This window comes from Nicotiana tabacum, chromosome 17 (assembly GCF_000715075.1).
Source record: "Nicotiana tabacum cultivar K326 chromosome 17, ASM71507v2, whole genome shotgun sequence".
Classification (NCBI taxonomy): domain Eukaryota; kingdom Viridiplantae; phylum Streptophyta; class Magnoliopsida; order Solanales; family Solanaceae; genus Nicotiana; species Nicotiana tabacum.
Genome location: NC_134096.1, coordinates 88,161,475 through 88,181,769, shown reverse-complemented (window position 1 = coordinate 88,181,769; position 20,295 = coordinate 88,161,475). Strand labels below are relative to the sequence as shown.

Here is a 20,295-nt window from a genome sequence, read left to right as displayed (position 1 = left end):
AACAATGTTTTCTAGTGAACAGTGCTTTTTTATTTTTCCCAAACGTCAATAGTGCTTGCTGCTTGAACAGTGTTTTCCGGTGTGAACAATAGTTTTTCATATTCTTTGGGATTCAGCTAGGACTCACAGGTTAGATCTGAGAATTTGAAGAAAATCAGAATTTTCCAGCAACATATTCCAGCAAGTTCAATCATCTTCCAGTTTTTTGCAAGTGCTTTCTGGCCACATTCTCTCTGGACATCGTACTTGTCTATACTCGGAAGTAATTTGAATTTGATCGTAACAAAATGGGAACTAATACTTTGAATAGTTGGATGGTTTCTTTACCGAATTATATTGAGTTCCTTCATTACAAAGCAGGTAAGCATACATCTTCTGAGATAGCTTCCGTTGTACAAACAGGTAATGGTGTGACTTGTGTCTCTCAATCTTCTTCATCTGACTCTTGGTTCATTGATTCGGGTGCATCTGATCACATTTCTAGTAACAAATCCTTTTTCATTAATATTTCGTATTCTCAATCTTTCCAATCGTCACAATGGCCAAAGGGTCTCAAACCATGGCAAATGGAATAGGTCAAGCAAGTTCATTTACTTCCTTACCTTTGGATTCAGTTCTTTATGTTCCTGGTAGTCCTTTTAATCTCATAGTCGTTAGTCGCTTAGCCAAATCACTTAAATACTCAGTTTTATTTCTTGATAACCTTGTTTTTATACAGGAACGCATGACGAGGCGGATTATTAGTACCGGCATAAATCAAATGGACTTTATTACCTTATCATTGCTGAATCACATGGACTCAACAACTTGTACAGCTACTGATTCACCAGATTTATTACATAAACGGTTGGGACATCCCAATTTATCAAAACTTCAAAAAATAGCACCTGGTTTATCTTACTTGTTCACTCTAAAATGTGAGTCAAGTCAGCTCGGTAAGCATACTCGCTCCCATTTCCCTAGAGTATTTGTCTTCCCTATTTTAACGGTTTATGAACTCTCATGGGATCATTTATCAAACATTTTGTCCATACACATCTCAACAAAATGGGGTAGCTGAAAGAAATAATAGGCATCTCATTGAAACTGCTCGTACCCTACTCATACAATCTGTTACGCGGCGCATTCCTGAGATTTCTTGTAAGGACAACGCAAGGCTAAGCAACTGATGTTAGTGTGGTTACTTTCCACCAACCTGGGTCCCCTCCGTATGCTAGACGAGACTGTCAGTGTCGTACGGAAAAATCGATGTCAAAAACAATTGAGAGAACAGAAAAAAGAATGAGAATGAAAGAAAGCTTGATTGCATTAATGAAAGCTATTACAGAAAGGCAACACGGTGTCGAGGGGAAGAGACACCAATACAGAGAATTGTTTACTTGCTTGAAAGTTTGACTACTTGATCCCCTTAATAATGCTTAAAAAAATTAACCAAAGTTGCAGGACTAAACATAAATAAGCTAGAGAATCATAATGAAAATACAGTAAGTAAAACTACTCTATATTTACAACAAAAGGGACCTAGATTCCTACAAGGTAAAAGCAAGTCCACTGCGGAACTTGGAGGGGCTGCAACATTAGCTTTAGCATCAGGGTTTGGGCGCGCGAGTTTGGCCACAGGGCATGGGTTGATTGCGCTGATAACGGGCGCGCGCCAGGGCGCAGCCTGCCGAGGGGCGTTGTTGGCATGCAGTTGGGCGCTGGCGAGAGCTATTTATGGGGCGACATATGCACAGGCGCACTTGTCACTTAGCGCGACCAAGACCACAGGGCCCCGTCCATGGCGCTAGGCGTTGGAAGGCTTGCTAGGATGCCATGGGGTGCGTCCAAGGGGTCATGGGGCATGGCGGGAAAGCTTGTCTCCCTTCAACAGCTTGTCATGGATTTATTACATAAACAGTTGGGACATCCCAATTTATCAAAACTTCAAAAAATGGTACCTGGTTTGTCTCACTTATTCACTCTAGAGTGCGAGTCAAGTCAGCTCGATAAGCATACTCGCTCCCATTTCCCTAGAGTATTTATCTTCCCTATTTCAACGGTTTATGAACTCTCATCGGATCATTTATCAAACATTTTGTCCATATATATCTCAACAAAATGGGATAGTTGAAAGAAAGAATAGGCATCTCATTGAAACTGCTCGTACCCTACTCATATAATGTCATGTTCCGTTGCGTTTTTTTTTTTTAATTTTATTGCGTTTTGGGGGGATGCAGTTCTCACATCTTATTATCTTATTAATCGTATGTCATCCCCAGCGATACAGAATCAAATTCCATTATTTGTCTTGTTTCCCCACCCACCTTTGTTCTCTTTTCCACCGTGTTTTTTGGAGTACATGTTTTGTTCATAACCTTACTTCAGGAAAAGATAAGTTGGCTCCTTGTGCTCTTAAGTGCGTATTTCTGGGTTACTCGAGAACGCAAAAGGTATATCGATGCTATTCACCTGACCTCCAGCGGTGTCTTATGTTTGCTGATGTTACCTTCTTTGAAACCCAGCCATATTTCACATATCCAGCAGTCCAGGTGATCATTTAGATATTTCTGAGGTGTTACCAGTTCCATCTTTTGGAGATTCAATCACTATCTCCCATTCATCTTCCTCCACAACTCCAGCTCCAACACCTACAGCTTCAATTCCATCAATTACAGCTCTAATTCCAGCTCCACCACCTATAGCTCCAGTTCTATCACCTATAGCTCCAGTTCCATCATCTAGTCCTGACTTATCATCGTCTTCAACGTCTAGCATCAAGTCCTAATGATTCACGTCATGTATCGGATCCTTCACCTACTGTGGACTTGTCTCCTTCTAGTCTACCGATCACACTTCGGAAAGGTATTAGATCCATTCTTAATCTCAATCCCTATTATATTGGTTTGAGTTATTATCGTTTATCATCACCCCATTATGCCTTTGTGTCATCTTGGTGCTCTATTTTTATCCCTAAGTCCACAAGTGAAGCGTTATCTCATCCTGGATGGAGACAGATTATGATCGAAGAGATGACTTCTTTACATGCTAATGGTAAATGAGAGCTTGTTTCTTTACCTTTAGGTAAATCTATTGTTGGTTGCCGGTGGGTGTATGCAGTCAAAGTTGGTCCAAATGATCAAATTGATCGCCTTACAGCTCGCCTCATTGCCAAAGGTTATACTCAAATATTTAGGCTTAATTACAGTGATACTTTATCTCCCGTGGCTAAAGTAGCATTTGTCCGCCTTTTTCTATCCATGGTTGTTGTTCGCCATTGGCCTCTCTATCAGTTGGACATTAAGAATATTTTTCTCCACGGTGACCTTCAAAATGAAGTTTATATGGAACAACCACCTAGTTTGTTGATCAGGGAGTCTAGTGGCCTTGTAGGTTGGTTGTGTTGGTCACTCTGGTTTGAAACAGTTTGCTCGAGCATGGTATGGTAAGTTTTAACACAATTGTTCAGGAATTTGGAATGACTCGTAGTAAAGCTAAATAGCTAATCATTCTGCGTTTTATCGGCATTCTTCTCAAACTTTGTGTATTTATTTGAAGGTTTATGTTGACGATATAGTTATTACAGGGAATAATCACGATAGTATCACTAGTTTGAAGCAACATCTCTTTCAGCACTTCCAGAATAAGGATCTAGGCACATTGAAGTATTTTCTAAGTATTAAGGTCACTCAATCAAGCTCAGGTATTGTTATTTCACTGCGGAAGTATCCATTAGACATTTTTGAGGAGACAGGAATGACAGGTTGTAGACCCATTGACACTCCTCTGGATCCGAATGCTAAACTTCTATCAGGACAAGGGGAGCCTCTTAGTGATCCTGCAAGATATAGGCGGCTCATTAGTAAGTTGAATTACCTCACAGTTTATGGATTCTCTCTGTGATAGTTAGTGGGATACAGTTATAAAATCAGCCCCAAGCAAAGGACTATTGTTCGAGAATCGAGGATCGAGGTCATGAGCAGATCGTGGGCTATATAGATGTTGATTGGGCAGGATCAACTTTCGTAGACGTTCAACGTTTGGATATTGTGTTTTAGTATGAGGTAATTTGGTGTCTTGGAAAAGCAAGAAACATAATTTGGTTGCTCGGTCTAGTGCAGAAGCAGAATATCGAGCAATGGTTATGGCAACATGTGAGCTAGTTTGGATCAAACAGTTGCTCAAAGAATTGAAATTTGGTGAAATCGACCATATGAAACTTGTGTGTGATAATCAAGCTGCCCTTAATATTGCATCAAATCCAATGTTCCATGAGAGGACTAAACATATTCAAATTGACTGTCACTTCATCAGAGAAAAGATACTCTCAGGAGATATTGCTATAACGTTTGTGAAGTCGAATGATCAGCTTGCAGATATTTTCATCAAGTCCCTCACTGATCCTCGTATTAGTTACATATGTAACAAGCTCGGTACATATGATTTGTATGCACCAGCTTGAGGGGGAGTGTTAGAAAGTTAATATAATTGTAAATAAGTATAGTCCCACATGGAATATGATTAGTATATGTATTGTATGTTGTTATAAATAGGGGTTGATTAATGTATTTATTATGTATTGTTATAAATAGGGGTCGATTAGTGTATGTATTGTGTATTGTAAAGGCTCGGGTAAAGACGTTGATCATCGCTTTTTGCATTGTAGAGTGGCTTCACGACTAGGGATGATGGTCCTTAATTGGTTTGGTTCACATTGGGTGATGTCGGGCACAATGACCTCAATCTCAGAGACATTCCAATACAAAAAGCTAATATGGGACACCCCACAGAATTTTATAACTCCAAGCAGTTTCTCCATTATTGTATAAAAAATATTTTTGTCAAAAGCAAATACTCCATCCGTTTCAATTTATGTGAACTTATTTCCTTTTCGGTCTGTGCCAAAAAGAATGACCACTTTCCCTATTTGGAAATAATTTACCTTTACGCAATGATTTATAGCCACACAAAATATATGTGCCTCATTTTACACCACAAGTTCAAAAGTCTTCTCTCTTTTCTTAAACTCCGTACCCAGTCAAATGGGTTCACATAAATTGAAACGGATGGAGTATAAGTGTTCTTATGAGGTCGAAATAACTCAGAACAGGCATAAGGTTAAGCATGACCCTCAAACCAAAGAAGGCAAACCATACTGCGAGTCGGTCAGAATGTGATAACTCTCTTGGTGATCCAGTAGTTCAATGAACTGAAAGACCTTGCTCAGGCCAGGATTTACCTGCACCAGGTTTTCTATTAACCTAGGTTGACAATCAGGTTTTGCATAGTTGCGAGAGTTCCCTTTTGCAAGGAAATTAGAATATTGGGTTTCTCCGCACCACTATACAGAGTACAGACTACACCTGAATCTAGGTCAGTGCAAAGAGATAGAGAAGGAGGATCAATAAGTAGATTTTTTTATGCCACTAATCAGATATATGTGAATCAAATCCTTTTAAAATTTTAAAAGAGAGAGAGAGAGAGAGAGAGAAGATAAATTAAATACTCAAGAACAAGTAAGATTTGCAGAATCTAGTTGCCGTTGAAGAGTTAATGACAATTATTGATTAATAGAGCCACATGCCAGTGTTTATCATCATATTATTAGCATTTTTAACTGGATTTGTTGTTGTTGTCATTGTTGTATATCAGGTCGTCATATCTTAACCTTTTCCGTAAAACGACTTTGTTTGGGGGTTTGAAACAGTCATTGCTTATTCTTTTCTAGTTATTGATTGACCACCGAAAGACCTGGGTTAATGTATTTAGTCAAGATGAACTTACCCAACTTAACAAACAACGCAAAATTTTTCTGTGCCTGCCCTGGAGTTGAATGCTACTGTCAAAACTCTTATCACTCTGACGATGAAGGAACTCAAGAACCACGGAAGTATGCGAGAGAAGCTGCTCCTTACAGAAAAATATACGTGTAAGTAATAGAAGCTGGAAAAAGTGCACCAGTGCATTCCAAAGGATCAACTTTTCCAAAAAATGTGCAGCTCTAAAGAGAGTTCTAAACCTCTCGACCATACTCGCGTCGCTGAGCCGAACTAGTTCTGTGATCAGTATTCTGATCTTCCACAACTTCTGGAAGGACTGTCAGCATTTCCAAGACAGCAATGGTGCCTTCATCATGGTTTTCCAAACTTTGGAGACTGCAAAAGAGTTTCTCAATTGGTTTGCCATGCTCTACAGCGTGAAGCATGAGCGCAGAGAGAGCAAGACAAATTTGAGTCAACAGCTGTTTCCAACAAAATAAACATCTCAGCCAAAGCAAATAATTAATATTTTTAACAACAATAAAATTTTGAGCAAGCAGACAGTTGAATCACCTGCGGAGGGCCTAAACTAAATTTCTTAGCAGCCAATAGAAGAGCATTTAGCAGAGCATCCTTTGCTCCCATTTGCAAGTAGCTTCCTTCATTTTGTATCTGTAAGCAATAAGGTATGAGCAACCTCAAAAAGCAGAAATAAGAGACATGACTCTTCCTTTCCTAAATCCAGCACAGTACCAACATAATGAAAGTATGATCAGGTGCCATTCTGAAATATGACAAGTTAAGAGGCTATTCTTTACCAGCCAACGTCACAATGAAACTTATTAACAAGACGCTAAATAACACTGAAGAAACAATGTAAGCAGCTTATGGCTAATGTACTGATGTCACTTATAGCAAGTCAGAGATCCGCAGAATAACGATACAGTTCTACTCATAATCACACAATCTAAGTTACAGAAACTAGGGTTAGAAGCAGCATGTGTTAAGTCTTCCCCCACCATAGTGTTACCCCGCCCCACCCTACGTATCTCGTCATTTACATTTTCAGGTTTTCTTTATTTTTTAACAAATTAAAAATAATCCTTTTATCCATTTTTATACATTTAAAATCATCTCCAATTTACTTTACATTTTTTAATTTATTATTTTGTGATTTTTCATTATTGCTCCTTTAAATTGCAACCAAAATAACTTGAAAAGAGTAAAATCTTGATTATTCTATCGAGCTTGGAAATTTCTAGTAATTATGAGTGTATACAACTTTGTTAAATTACTGATTCTAGGCAAGATCTCATCTACTTTCCAAACCAAACCATACCTAATCAAATCGAATTGACCCTAATTAATGTAAATCTTGTTCAAATCTCGAAGCTACCCATAAAGTTGTAGCACACACAAGTTTGTTATAAATGTATTCAGCTCGAGGTCTTCAAAGGGATTTAATAAGAACATCTGCTAAAGTTTATTTGAGTTTGTAAAGTTTGTGGCAATGTGTATGAACTTAATGTTTACCTAATAATATAGCAATACACCTCCATATGTTTATCCTTTCATGAAAAACTGCATTCATATTACTTTATCAAAAAAAAGAATGAAAAACTGCATTCTTGGCTATGTATAGGGAAGCTTGATTGTCACATATTACCTTCATCTATTTAACTTCAATGCACATTAACTCTAGGAGAACTTGTTTTAACCAGATAAGCTCACAGGTTACAAAGATCATAGCTCCATGTCCTGCGTTTTACAAAGCGCTAACACTTTGTTTTTTTACTTTTCTAAGAGTTCGGGTTTCCTCCATCATCACACCGTATCAAGAAGTAGAACGTCTATCTGATAGAGAATTATCAGAATGCCCAACATCTAATTGCCCATGGTCAGACCATATTCAGGTGTGAATTATTTTGTCCCAATGACCACTATACGGAGCTTGTAGAAGCCAATTGACCATACTTACTGCAATGAAATTTTTGTTTCGTGTTCTATAGAAGCCAATGACCATACTTACTGCAAAGAAATGGGATGTCATCATTTAAAGGGGATAGATTACTCCAACTAAATAGATTCTTAAGACATTTGGTTTTCAGGGAACTACTGGGAGTTGAAATGCCATCAAAGTATCTACGATTTTTTTCTGTCCAAGAACACCAAAATATACATGCTGGGGACATCGGTTAGATCTTGTTGATGGTTCTGTCAACTTTCCAATAGCTCCAACTTTCAACTGCTCCTTTATCTCTTGGGGGATTGTCCAAATAAATGCCAAAAACTGAAAGGAACATGTGCCGCAGAACAGAAGCCACTTTACAATGTAGGAATAACTTGTTCTATTGATTCTGAACTATCCAGGCACAGCTAGCCTCTCTTCACCACCTGAAAATTCCTTCTACATAGGTTGTCTTGGGTCAAAATAGCACATTTGAGGGTTGTCTATGGGAAGCACAAGACCTTTATAGGGAGTTTTGTCTTCCCTATAAGCTTCCATGGCCAAAGCTCAATTACTTCATTAAGTGCACACAGTTTGTTGTATCCTGCCCTCACTGAATAAGAGCCACCACTAAGGCCTCTCAGAAATAATTTATTTTACCTATCAAAAAAAATGAGCTACCACTGAGGTTGCCCCACCTTAGGTTGTCTTAGGTTTGTGTGCTCATTTGGAAGCTTTACAGAACTTTGAGTAGATCAAAGAGTTCACCAAGTTCGCGTTTCTGCCAGTGTTGTCAAAGGCGCACTTAAGACCTAAAGCGAGGCTCAAAACATGTTGAGCGTTTCGCCTCGCTTTGCGGGCGCTTCAATGTCTCATCAAGGCTCTAAGGCATACTTTCCTTGCCCATGAGTGTAATCCTGGAAATGCGACACTGAACAATTGATATTTCACTTTATCGTTATTTTTTCTTCAACTTTTTTTGTCCATATATTTGTTATTCATGCTTATAATTATTGGTCTTGGACGACATATACATATTTTTACTTTTTCCTCCGGTTGCGCCTTTTTTCATTAAAGCCCACGCTTTATTTTCCCTTTGCGCTTAAAGCCCCAACGGGCCTTAGAGCTTTTTTGCGCTTTTCGCCTTTGATAACACTGGTTTCTGCATGTTTCTCCTGAAGTGCAGATCCCCATATGTTCCTTGATCTATATTGAGCTATCTGGGAGTAAGATCAACTACTATCTGATAAAGGGAAGGATCAGAGTCTTTTAGGGGCTGAATGTGAAGTCACTTGTCCTTCCAAAATTTAACTAGGGTGCCATTTCCAACCCTGAAGGACACATCATGAAAAAATTCATCTTTCAAACGGTAGATATGCTTCCAGAGACCAACTCCGTGTGGGAATCTGTTCTGTTTGGTACACCAACGGTCTTTCTTCATGTATTTAGCATTCATTATTTTCTTCCATAAACGTGTTCCTTCCTAGCCATATCTCCACCACCACTTCATGAGCAAACTCTTATTGTGTTTGGCCAAGTCTCTAACACCCAGTCCACACCTTGCTTCTTAGGAAGAATTACCCTTAACAACTTCACTAGGAGAAATTTGTGGTTTGCATTATTTCCTTTCTATAGAAAATATCTTCTAATTTTGTCCAGTTGCCTTTGGACCTTGCTTGGCATAGGGAAGGGAGGGTAACAAGATTTATGTAGGTAAACTATCCACGACACTATTGATTAATGCCAGTCTTCTACTCATTGAGAGGTAGTGTATTTTCCATGTTGCCAATCTTTTCTCCACCTTCTCAATAACTCCATTCTAAACTTTAGATGCTTTGCACTTGGCTTCCAGCGGAAGGCATGGAAAAGAGCCAATTTTACAGACTATGATTTCAGCCGTTAGGCACTATATTCACAGGATATATCATGCCCTTCTGCATATTAATGTCCATTCCTGAGATGACTTCAAAAATTAGTAATGTCAGATTCAGATATTACATCTGTAATTTTTCTACCCCACAGAAGATTAAAGACTCATCTGCGTAGAATAAATAAGACACTAATTGAGTTTACTGTGTTACCGCCCACCTTGAATCATTCAATGCACTTTGTCTGCTTTGCTTGTCTAACATTTGCTCAAACCTTCCATGGCAAGGATAAAAAAGGGGGAAAGGGGATCTCCTCGTCAGATTCCTTTCTGTGGGGAAAAAAATCCAACTGAAGTTATGTTCATTATGATAGTGACAGTAATGAGGCTGAATTTAATCTATCTGACCCATCTATCACCAAACCCTATTCCCTCAGTAATGACAGTAGATAGGACCAACTTATTTGATCAAAGGCTTTCTCTATATTCAGCTTGCAAAGGATGCCAGAAAGACCACTTTTTAATCTCCCATCTAGTATCTCATTTGCTATAACTGTTGCATCTGTAATCTGTCTATTCTTCAAAAAAAGCAATTTGCTCTTCTCAAACTAGTTTCCCAGATATTTTTTTTTTGATAAGGTAAATTGTATTAATCAAAAGGGAGAGAACTCCCGTGTACACAAAGTATACCAAAGACGTAGAGAATTTATATCAGAACATGATTTTCTACAAAAGACGCCCAATCTTCTATACAAGTAGGGGCTAAGTGAGTGCACCAAAAAGCGATCAAAGATAAAAGGCTATTCTTAAGATGTGAAAAAGGAGCCTCAATCTCCTCAAAAGCTCTCCTATTTCTCTCCCCCCATACTACCCACATGAGAGCTAACGGAGCGAATTTCCACGCCTTTTGCTTTCTTCTTCTACGGAAACCGCCCCAGCTATATAACATTTCCTTTACAGTGCTTGGCATCACCCATTGAACACCAAAGATATTCAGGATTGCCCTCCACAAAGCTGAGGACACATGGCAATGCAACATAAGGTGATCAACTTCTTCTCCTGAGCTTTTACACATGTAGCACCAACTAACAAGTGTAATTTCCCTCTTTCGGAGATTTTCAGCAGTCAAAATCACTCCTCTTGCCGCTAGCCATGCAAAAAAGCACACCTTCGTGGGCGCCCTAGGAATCCAGATCGAGGAGTATGGAAAAGTGGTCTCCTCTCTCACCAACATACTCTGGTAAAATGACTTTACGGTGAACAAACCATCGCCACGCAAGCCCCATCTCCAAGAGTCGCAGGATGGCTGGAGCATGTCTTGCCCGTATAGCAGTGCCAACAAAACTTGAAGCTCCGCAATCTCCCAATCTTGCATGTTCCTCCTGAATGAGAGGTCCCATACTACCCCCTTCATGCTCCTTGCAAATCTGTTGGACCATCAGTTCCTTCTGGTTTGAAACTCTGAAGACGTGGGGGAAGGAGACCCTCAAAGGATCCTCTCCACACCACCTATGATTCCAAAAGCTGATTCTCCTTCCATCCCCCACCCTGTAAGTGATTTTGCCACTGAATGCTTCCCAATTCTTCATGATACTCCTCCACATGCCACACCCGAAAGGTGTTGTGATCGCCTTGGTCCTCCAACCCCCTCCCGTTGAATCATACTTTTCTACTATGACCTCCCTCCATAGAGCATGCTCTTCTACCCCGAATCTCCACAGCCACTTTCCCATTAAAGCTCTGTTAAATACTCTAAGATCTTTCACTCCAAGTCCACCCCACTTCTTTGGGGAAGTGACTGTTTGCCAATTCACTAGATGAAACTTTCTAGTTCCATCCGCCGCATCCCAAAGGAAGTTACTTTGGAGTCGCTCCAGTTTTTCTGTGATGCTCACCGGTGCTTGCAACAGGGATAAGTAATAGGTTGGCATACTCGATAAAGTGTTTTATCTAGTGCACAAGATTTGATTGTTGCCAGCACCTCTTCCCCTCAAATGCTCTCTCTAACCATGCTTTCTCAGTTAGTGTTATGCTAACCAAATTTTCAAAGTTAGCATCAGGCCTCATTCTCATTGTAAAGACCTTGATAGAACCTCAATACTTCTGTCTTGGTGGCATCTTTGTCTTCACTGATTTCTTCACCTATGTTTAATTTATCTATACAGTTGTTTCTTCTGTAAAAATTGGCCATTTTCTGAAAGTACTTAGTGTCTTGTCTCCTTCTTTGAGCTAGAGGCACCTGAATTTTCGCCTCAATGCCATTTGTTGTAATTCAAATTTCAATTGCATTGGTTACTCCTTTTCTGCTTCAGTCAAAGAACTACTCTCAGTTGCTTGTTCCAGTAATGCAAGATCCTCAAGTAACGTATGCTTTTGTGCTTCCAATTACCAAAGGTCTCTCTATTCTAAACAGTGATGCCCATTTTCAAACTTCTCAGTTTTTGTATTAAAGTGAAGTCTAGATTGCCCCCAATTGTGTAGTAGCTCTGCCACCCCATTTTGAAAAGGTTTGATGGTTGGAAATTGTCATTACACTCGGGGAATATTAGGAATCTGTCTATTCTTGAAGCTTGCAGATGTTGCAGCAGCCGATAAAACAGTAAAAGAAAGGGATAGAAAGCTAAGCTAAGCTAAGAAAACAAAATTAGGGCAAAGAAAATAATTTTAATTGATGATGCCAACTCTGCAGATACAAGGACCTATATGCTCCAATCTTTACTAAAGGACAAAACCGGATAACTAACTCTGTAGGACTAAAAGTAAATGTCAAGGACTAATTACATGGGTCCAATTGTAAATACATAAAGGTATAAAATAAACTAGAAGAGGGACTAAGGTGTCGCACCCCAAAACTTATAACCTCCCATCTGTTTAACTAATTTTAACGGCTAGGTACAACTCCGCAAGCCCAACGTACAACCTTCTGAGCTTCTTCTTTTCTACTGCATATCAGTTCCCTCCTGTTGAAATCTTCCTTGTCCTCAAGGAAGGAAAGATGGAAAACGTATCTTTAGAGCTGAATAGTCCTCCCATGTTGCCAACTCTGATGGTAACTCCTTCCATTTAACCAACACCTGCGCCACTGCTTTGTTTCCCTTTTGAATCATCCTTTTATCCATTATTTTCTCTGGTTGTGGGCAGTAAGGGCTAGACAACTCGATGACAGGAGGGTGTGTTATAGTAGGAGGCAATTCATGACAGATCTTCAGCTGGGAAACATGAAAGGTTGGGTGCAGCAAGAGCTGGTCAGGAAGGGACAACTTGTATGCCACTGGTCCTATCTTCTGTAACACCTGGTAAGGGCCATAGTATCTTGCTGATAACTTAGTAAAATGCCTGCCCGACATGGAAAGTTGCCTGTACGGTTGGATTTTGAGGTAAACCCAACCTCCCTCCTTGAATTGTCTGTCAGACCTATGTTTGTTGGCTTGTTCTTCCATCCTTTGTTGGGCTCTTTTGAGGTGATACTTCAACAATTGTGTCTTGAACTCTCTAGTCAATAGGCTTCTGTCCACTTCTTCTACCTGAGAATCTCCAGCCATGTACGGTAAGTGGAATGGGGGTGGTTGTCCATAGAGGGCTTCATATGGTGTGCTCTGTATAGAGGTATGGAAAGTTGTATTGTACCACCATTCTGCAGATGCTAAGAATTGGGACCAATCTGATTGTGAGTCTGAACAAAAGCACCTTAAGTAGGTCTCTAGGCACCTGTTCACTATCTATGTTTGCCCATATGTTTGAGGATAATAAGCAGTAGAGGTATTGAGTGTTACTCCCACTAGGGAGAACAATTCCTGCCAAACTTTACTGGTAAAGATTAGATCTCTATCACTAATGATATCCTCAGGTACCCCATGTAACTTATAGATGTTTTCCATAAAGAGTTTTGCAACATCATTGGCAGAATAAGGATGGGAGACAGCAGTGAAATGAGCATATTTGGTGAGTCGATCCACCACCACCCAGATCACTGTTTTTCCTTTAGATTTAGGCAGTCCATCTATGAAATCCATGTTAATACTGCTCCATGCTGCTACTGGTATTTTGAGTGGTTGCAGCAACCCAGGGTAAGGGGCATTGTCATATTTGTGCCTCTGGCAAACATCACATGCCTTGACCAGTTCTTGGACTTCCTGCTTCATGTTCTTCCAATAGAAAAGAGCAGCTACTTTCCTCTAAGTGTTATATATCCCTGAATGTCCTCCCACTGTTGAACTATGCCACATTTGTAGGATATCTTTTCTAAGTTGAAGATTATGTCCTACCACTAACTTCCCTTTCTTTCTGAGTTGGCCATGGATAAAGGTGTACCCTTTTGTATCAGTTTCTCCCTGTTGTATTGATTGAATGACTGCCCTCAGTTCTTCATCTAGCTCCCAGCTTTGCATAATCATTTCTAGCAAATCAGTTCTCACAGTGGATAGTGTCATTGCAACAAGTTGGATCAATGGAATTCTAGACAAGGCATCTGCTGCCTTGTTTTCCTTTCCCTTCTTATACTCAATTTCAAAGTCATATTGCATCAGCTTAGTGATCCATTTGAGTTGAGTTCCAGTGTGTAGCTTCTGTTCTAAGAGGAATTTTAGGGCTCTCTGGTCTGTTGCCATCACTAATGCCAACAATCCCTTGCTGAGAAAGGCAATAGGCTGCCCTTTCTGCATCAACACAGCTCCAATGCCTACATTACAAGCATCAGTCTCAACCACAAAAGCTAAGGAGAAGTCAGGAAGGGCTAATATAGGTGTTGTGGTGAGGGGAACTTTAAGTTGGCTGAAGGCTTCAGTCCATGTGAAACCATCTTTTTTAAGCATATTAGTAAGAGGTTTACTGATCACCCCATAGCCTTTTATGAACCTCCTATAATACCCTGCTAGCCCCAGAAAACCTCTTAATTGTGTCACAGATTGAGGCTTAGGCCAGGATTGTACAGCCTCAACCTTCTTAGGATCTTTAGATACCCCTTGAGATGAAATGTAATGACCTAAGTATTCCACCCTCTTTGCAGCAAAAACACACTTACTTCTCTTTGCCAATAACTGGTGTTGGAGTAGTAAGTCAAAGACTCTTCTTAAGTGCTGCAAATGTTCTTCCAAGCTCCTGCTATAAACTAGGATATCATCAAAGAAAACTAGAATGAATTTCCTGAGATATTCTTGGAAAATGTGGTTCATCAAACTCTGAAAGCTGGAGGGTGCATTGGTCAACCCAAAGGGCATGACCAGGTACTCATAGTGCCCAGAATGAGTTTTGAATGATGTCTTATGAACATCATCTGGTGCCATTCTGATCTGATGGTACCCTGCCCTTAGGTCTATCTTGGAGTAAATCTGTGATCCACCCAGTTCATCTAGGAGTTCTTCAATGATGGGTATGGGAAATTTGTCCTTGATGGTCACCTTGTTGAGAGCTCTGTAGTCAACACACAGCCTCCAAGATCCATCATTCTTGCTCACTAGCACCACTGGAGAGGCATAGGAACTAGAACTATATTGTATGATGCCTTGGTTCATCATTTCCCTAACCATTGTCTCAATGACATCCTTCTGCACCGGTGAGTATCTATAAGGTCTTGAGTTAACTGGTAGACTGCCCTCCATCAAAGGAATATGGTGATCAAACACCCCTCTTGAGGGGAGTAACTGTGTAGGCTCACCAAATATCCTAGCATACTCATCAAGAACCTGCTTTAGCTCCACGGGCTCTTCAACTCCTTCAGGTTCTGTTACTTCCACCTCTTTGCATTCTGCCTCTCTTACCTTGACCATGAAGAACTGGGATCCTTCAATGGCCATTTTGTTCATTGATTTTGCTTGGATTGTTTTAAATTTAGGCTGGATTCCTTGCAATGTGAGCAGCTCCCACTTATACTCAAATTCAATCATGAGCTTCTTGAAATTGAACTTGATATCTTCTAAGGGGTAGAGTCACTGTATTCCCAGCACTATGTCATTTTTGCCAATTGGGAATACAAGAAAATCGTCCTGAAATACAGCCCCTTGCATTAACCACTGGAATCCCTTACAGATACTGTTTGTTGGCACTTCCCTACCATTAACAACTTGTACCAACTGAGGTTTAGTTTTACTTATTCGGCACCCCAACCTTTTTTGTTGTTTCTTCATTTATGAAGTTGTGTGTAGAGCCACAATCAATGAAAATTTCCAATGGTCTTTGCTTTGTGAACCCTCTCAACCTCAAGGTCTGATAACCTAAGGTTCCATTTAAAGTTTGTAGGGAAATGGCACAGTTCTCAGGGAATTCCTTGGCTATATCTTCTCCTTCTTCTTCCATTTGGATCTCTTCCTCCTCCTCTATTGGTACCTCACCTGCTTCCAGTTCTAGGGAAAACAATTGCCTCTTAGCCTGGCATTTGTGACCAGGCACAAACTTCTCATCACAAAAGAAACACAATCCTTGAGCCCTCTTCTCTTCCATTTCTGTTGGACTCAACCTCCTTTTTCTATTGTTATCAAATTTAGCTGTGATTGGTTTCTTGAGTGCATTCAAGTTGCTCCTGGGCCAATTGTTCTGACCATGACTCATGTTTCCTCTATTCACAAATGACAGAGTTGCCAATTTTTATAGCCTTACTCTGAGCTGCAAAACTGGATTCATGCAGCCGGGCTAAATAGAAAGCATGGGGTAATGTACAAGGATTTCCAATTCTCACTGCATGGCTAAGTTCTGGCTTGAGGTTGTTTAAAAATATGCTAATAGCATGTTCTACTGGAACAGTATATTCAGCCCCAAAAGTGTCACACAAAGCCCAGATATACTCCTCCCAAGTAGGAAGTGGTAATTGTCCCCTGCTCCTCATATAGCCTAAGTGTCATTGAAGGGCATCACCCTCAAAATGAAGAGAGACCAGCTTCATTTTCTGTTGAATGGTGACATCCTCCTCAGCAAAGAATTGCTCCACCTTATACAACCAAGTTCTCAAATCTTCACCATCAAACTTAGGAAATTCAACTTTGGTGTACTTGGTAAAAGGCAGGTTAGGATAGGCTACATTTTGTGTGTTTGGTTGGTTTGTGTTTATGGGGTTGTTTTGATAAGGTATATGTGCAGGGGTAGGATGAAGAGGTGTCTGGATATATGGTGTTTGGTGATACAGGGGTGGTGAAATGTGTGTAGGTTGTGGGTAATATGTTGGTGGATAAGACATGCCATGATTATAAGAGCCATATGACACTGCCATGTTCTGGGCAGAGTAGTAGGGTCTATTGGCACCATGAGGAGTAAGAAAAGGTTGGTGCTGGAAGGTGGTAAATCTGGGTTGAAGGGAGAAGCTTTGCTGCATTGGTTGGTTTTGGAACTGGTTGAACTGAGCTATGGAGGCTCGACCCAGTGTTATAGGAGCTTGGGGTTGAGAGAAGGTGCTTACAGGAAGTAGGAGAAGGTTAAGATTAGCAGGAATAATAGGTGGAGGCAACTGAGAGTTAGGGATTTGGTTGCTCGCAGTCAATGGAACAGTGTTACTACTTGTTCCTATAGAGACTGAATTGTTAACACAAACAGAAGGAGTAGCTACCTCACCTAGGTCGAGTGGCTTATCACTTGACGAATATAGCTCCCCTCCACTCTGGTTGAGGTCCTTGTCTCTCTCAGGTCTCTTTACGCCATGGATGACCTCGTTTAGCACCTCTCTGATTTCACTCAAGGCTTCCTCTTGATTTCTGCATGCTTGTTCATGGCCAGCTTCAAGCTCGTCTTGTCTAGCTGTAAAACGCGTCATCTCTGCAGAGATTTTGTGTAGCATATTCATCACTTCATTTAATTCCGCCATTAATCCACAGAGCCGAGGACTTGCTCTGATACCACTGTTGCAGCAGCCGATAAAACAGTAAAAGAAAGGGATAGAAAGCTAAGGTAAGAAAACAAAATTAGGGCAAAGAAAATAATTTTAATTGATGATGCCAACTCTGCAGATACAAGGACCTATATGCTCCACTCTTCACTAAAGGACAAAACCGGATAACTAACTCGATAGGACTAAAAGTAAATGTCAAGGACTAATTACATGGGTCCAATTGTAAATACATAAAGGTATAAAATAAACTGGAAGAGGGACTAAGGTGTCGCACCCCAAAACTTATAACCTCCCATCTGTTTAACTAATTTTAACAGCTAGTTACAACTCCGCAAGCCCGCCGTACAACCTTCTAAGCTTCTTCTTTTCTACTGCATATCACATGGAGTCTTCCCCATGTGTAACGAGCTCCTTGAAGAGGAAGATCAATGATGCACAGGTCTTGAATAGTGTCAGAGAATGATTTCATTGCCCTGAACCCTAAGTAGTGTAATTCTTGCAATAATCTCAATAAACCTGATATAATCACACATCGTGACCTTGCAATGTACGAAAAATGATAGACAAACCCAAGTTTGTCACCAAATGTTAAGCATAGAATTCAAAGACAATAATTAAAATGCATCAAACAACACTACGACAGACATCAACAATCTGCAAGTTTGAGATAATCGCAATCGCATTATCTCCCTGCCAAAAATAAAAGGAAGAAGAACAAGGAAAATTTGATAACTTAACCGAGATACTCAAAATCAAAATGCAATTGTTTCACAACCATTACATTCCCTCTCTGCTATCAGAAGAATTACATGACCATCAATGAAGATACAGAAAAGGAGATACTATCGAGTGTACTGGGTATCCGCCCCATTACAACTTTACAAACAATAAGGTGTGCCCCTTTTGAAGTGTTTCCCTACCCCGTCCGGATAAGATTTCGCCCCGCTTGCTGTCCAATTGGGAAACACCAACCTTAATGCATATAAATGAGGAGAAGGGTTCATATGCAAAATAGAAAGTGAAGGGGGAGTAGAAGAATCTATTGGCCTCTGACCTTTCGCTTGAGAATCTGAGCGGCAAAAAATTCGACTTCAAAGTCAGAAACAAATTGTTGATGATAATTAGATGTCAGGATGGACGTGGCGACTTCCCAAGCAGCATCGGTCTGCTGAAACTGTACTAGCCATTGATTAGCAGCAACACGGTTGCACGATTGGCTATCGTGATTTAGCACGTGAACAGCTTGCGCGACCTTCATTTGCAGCTCCATTTGTCTTCGTCTCCAACTCTAAGAAAGCAACGGACATGACTCAATCATCAAAAACCAACGGCGACAGAACGATACCTAACAGGGTCACAAGTCTCGGAAGCCCAAAACCCATTTCAAGTATCGCGCTGTGCCCTTATTTTTTAATGGGTTAATATTTTTAATATTTTTAGCGTTAAACTCATAAAAAAAATTATGCGTTCAAATATAATATTTGTTAATATTTTAGCAGATTTTTATATATAAATTGATATTCATATCCTAAATTATGGGTTCAGTTGAACCCATAGGCGAAAGACTTCATACGCCCCTCGTCTCATTATTACCTTATTTTTTCTTCTCAACTTTCCCTTCTTTATTATTAAATAATTCTATTTTATCATTTATCTTACTTTTTTTCATAATTATTATACCTTACTTTTTCTTTGTAATATTGCAAGTTATTCTTCATATTATTGGTGTATGATATCATAATTTATTTTTTTTTAAGTGACTTACCAAGGACAATAAATACAAGTCCAAGTCAATCAAGAAAAATCAAGAGTACAAATGACTAAGGTAGCGTTTGTTAAAAAGTGTAAAAACTAAATTATTACTTGGTGTTTGGTTGAGAACAAAATTTTGCAAACAATTTTTTTCTTTATTTTTATTTTTTTATTATGCAAAAACTCTACTTTAATGGAAGCAAATGCTACCTAAAGAATTAGGAGCGAATCTACAGAATTAGATGTGGATTTTTAGGAATCCAATAGCTTTGCCCTAGTCCTCTAATGACCTGATCGATCGTTTTGAGTGTTAGAACCATGTTCCACTATTTGATACTCCTCTTATGTTTGTTTAATATTTTATGATTTGCGGGGATGGGTGATTTAATTTTTATGGGGTTCAGGAGTACTTTGGAACACTTAGTTTTATTTTGGAAGCATTAAGTTTGAAGAGTTGACTAAGGTTTGACTTTTGTGCAAACGGTACTGGATTGGTAATTCGAGGGTCCCAATAGGTTCATATGATGATTTTGGACTTGGGCGTATGTTCGGATTTGGTTTAAGATTTTGACTCTATTTGCCAAAAGTTGTCAATTTAAAGAATTTGAGAGTTATTAAGCTTGATCGATGTTTGATTTTGAGGATATTGGGCCCTGAATATTATTTCGGGACTAAGGATAAGCTCATTTTGTTGAATGGAACTTATATGCAAAGTTTGGTTGTGATCTGAAGTGTTTAAGCATGAATCGGATGCTTGGTTGGAAGTCTGGAAATTTATGAACGTAAGAGAGCTTAATGTGTGGTTTGACCTTTGATCCTTAGATGTTATGATTTTGTATGTGTTTGAAGGCTTTGTATAGGTCTGAGAAGTATTGATGGACTTTCTTATATAACTAGATGAAGTTTTGGGGGACTCGAGTGAGTTTTGGATAACCCGGAGCATGTTTGGTGTTGGAAGATTTTCTGGTGCCTCGTGTCCACCGTGTTCACGAGGAGTGCATTGCGTTTGCGAGGGTGCATCGAATTCGCGTTGAAGGTTTTGGGATATGAGTTATTTCTCTTTGCGTTCGCAAAGAGGGAGTCGCGTCCGCGAAGGCTAGAAATGACTAAGGTAGCGCTTGTTAAAAAGTGTAAAAACTAAATTCTTACTTGGTGTTTGGTTGAGAACAAAATTTTGCAA

At 39.7% G+C, this 20,295-nt stretch overlaps 1 protein-coding gene across 5 annotated transcripts in view; it reads right to left on the bottom strand.

Annotated features, from left to right (window-relative positions):
* The window catches only part of LOC107814933 (transportin MOS14), a 97,030-nt gene extending 78,262 nt beyond the window's left edge, over nucleotides 1–18,768 (bottom strand). For 2 of the 5 annotated variants that reach the window (XM_075234556.1, XM_075234559.1), the window contains exons 1-4: nucleotides 18,418–18,768; nucleotides 6,312–6,410; nucleotides 5,999–6,220; nucleotides 5,764–5,883 (exon numbers count right to left, since the gene is read on the bottom strand). In XM_075234556.1, coding sequence (XP_075090657.1) covers nucleotides 5,764–5,883; nucleotides 5,999–6,220; nucleotides 6,312–6,410; nucleotides 18,418–18,633 — 657 coding nt within the window. In that variant the 5' untranslated portion in view covers nucleotides 18,634–18,768. Of the gene's footprint in view, nucleotides 1–5,763; nucleotides 5,890–5,998; nucleotides 6,221–6,311; nucleotides 6,411–18,417 lie in introns of all 5 variants that reach the window. The other 3 variants (XM_075234555.1, XM_075234557.1, XM_075234558.1) reach the window with 2 other exon arrangements.
* Nucleotides 18,769–20,295: the final 1,527 nt, after the last annotated feature.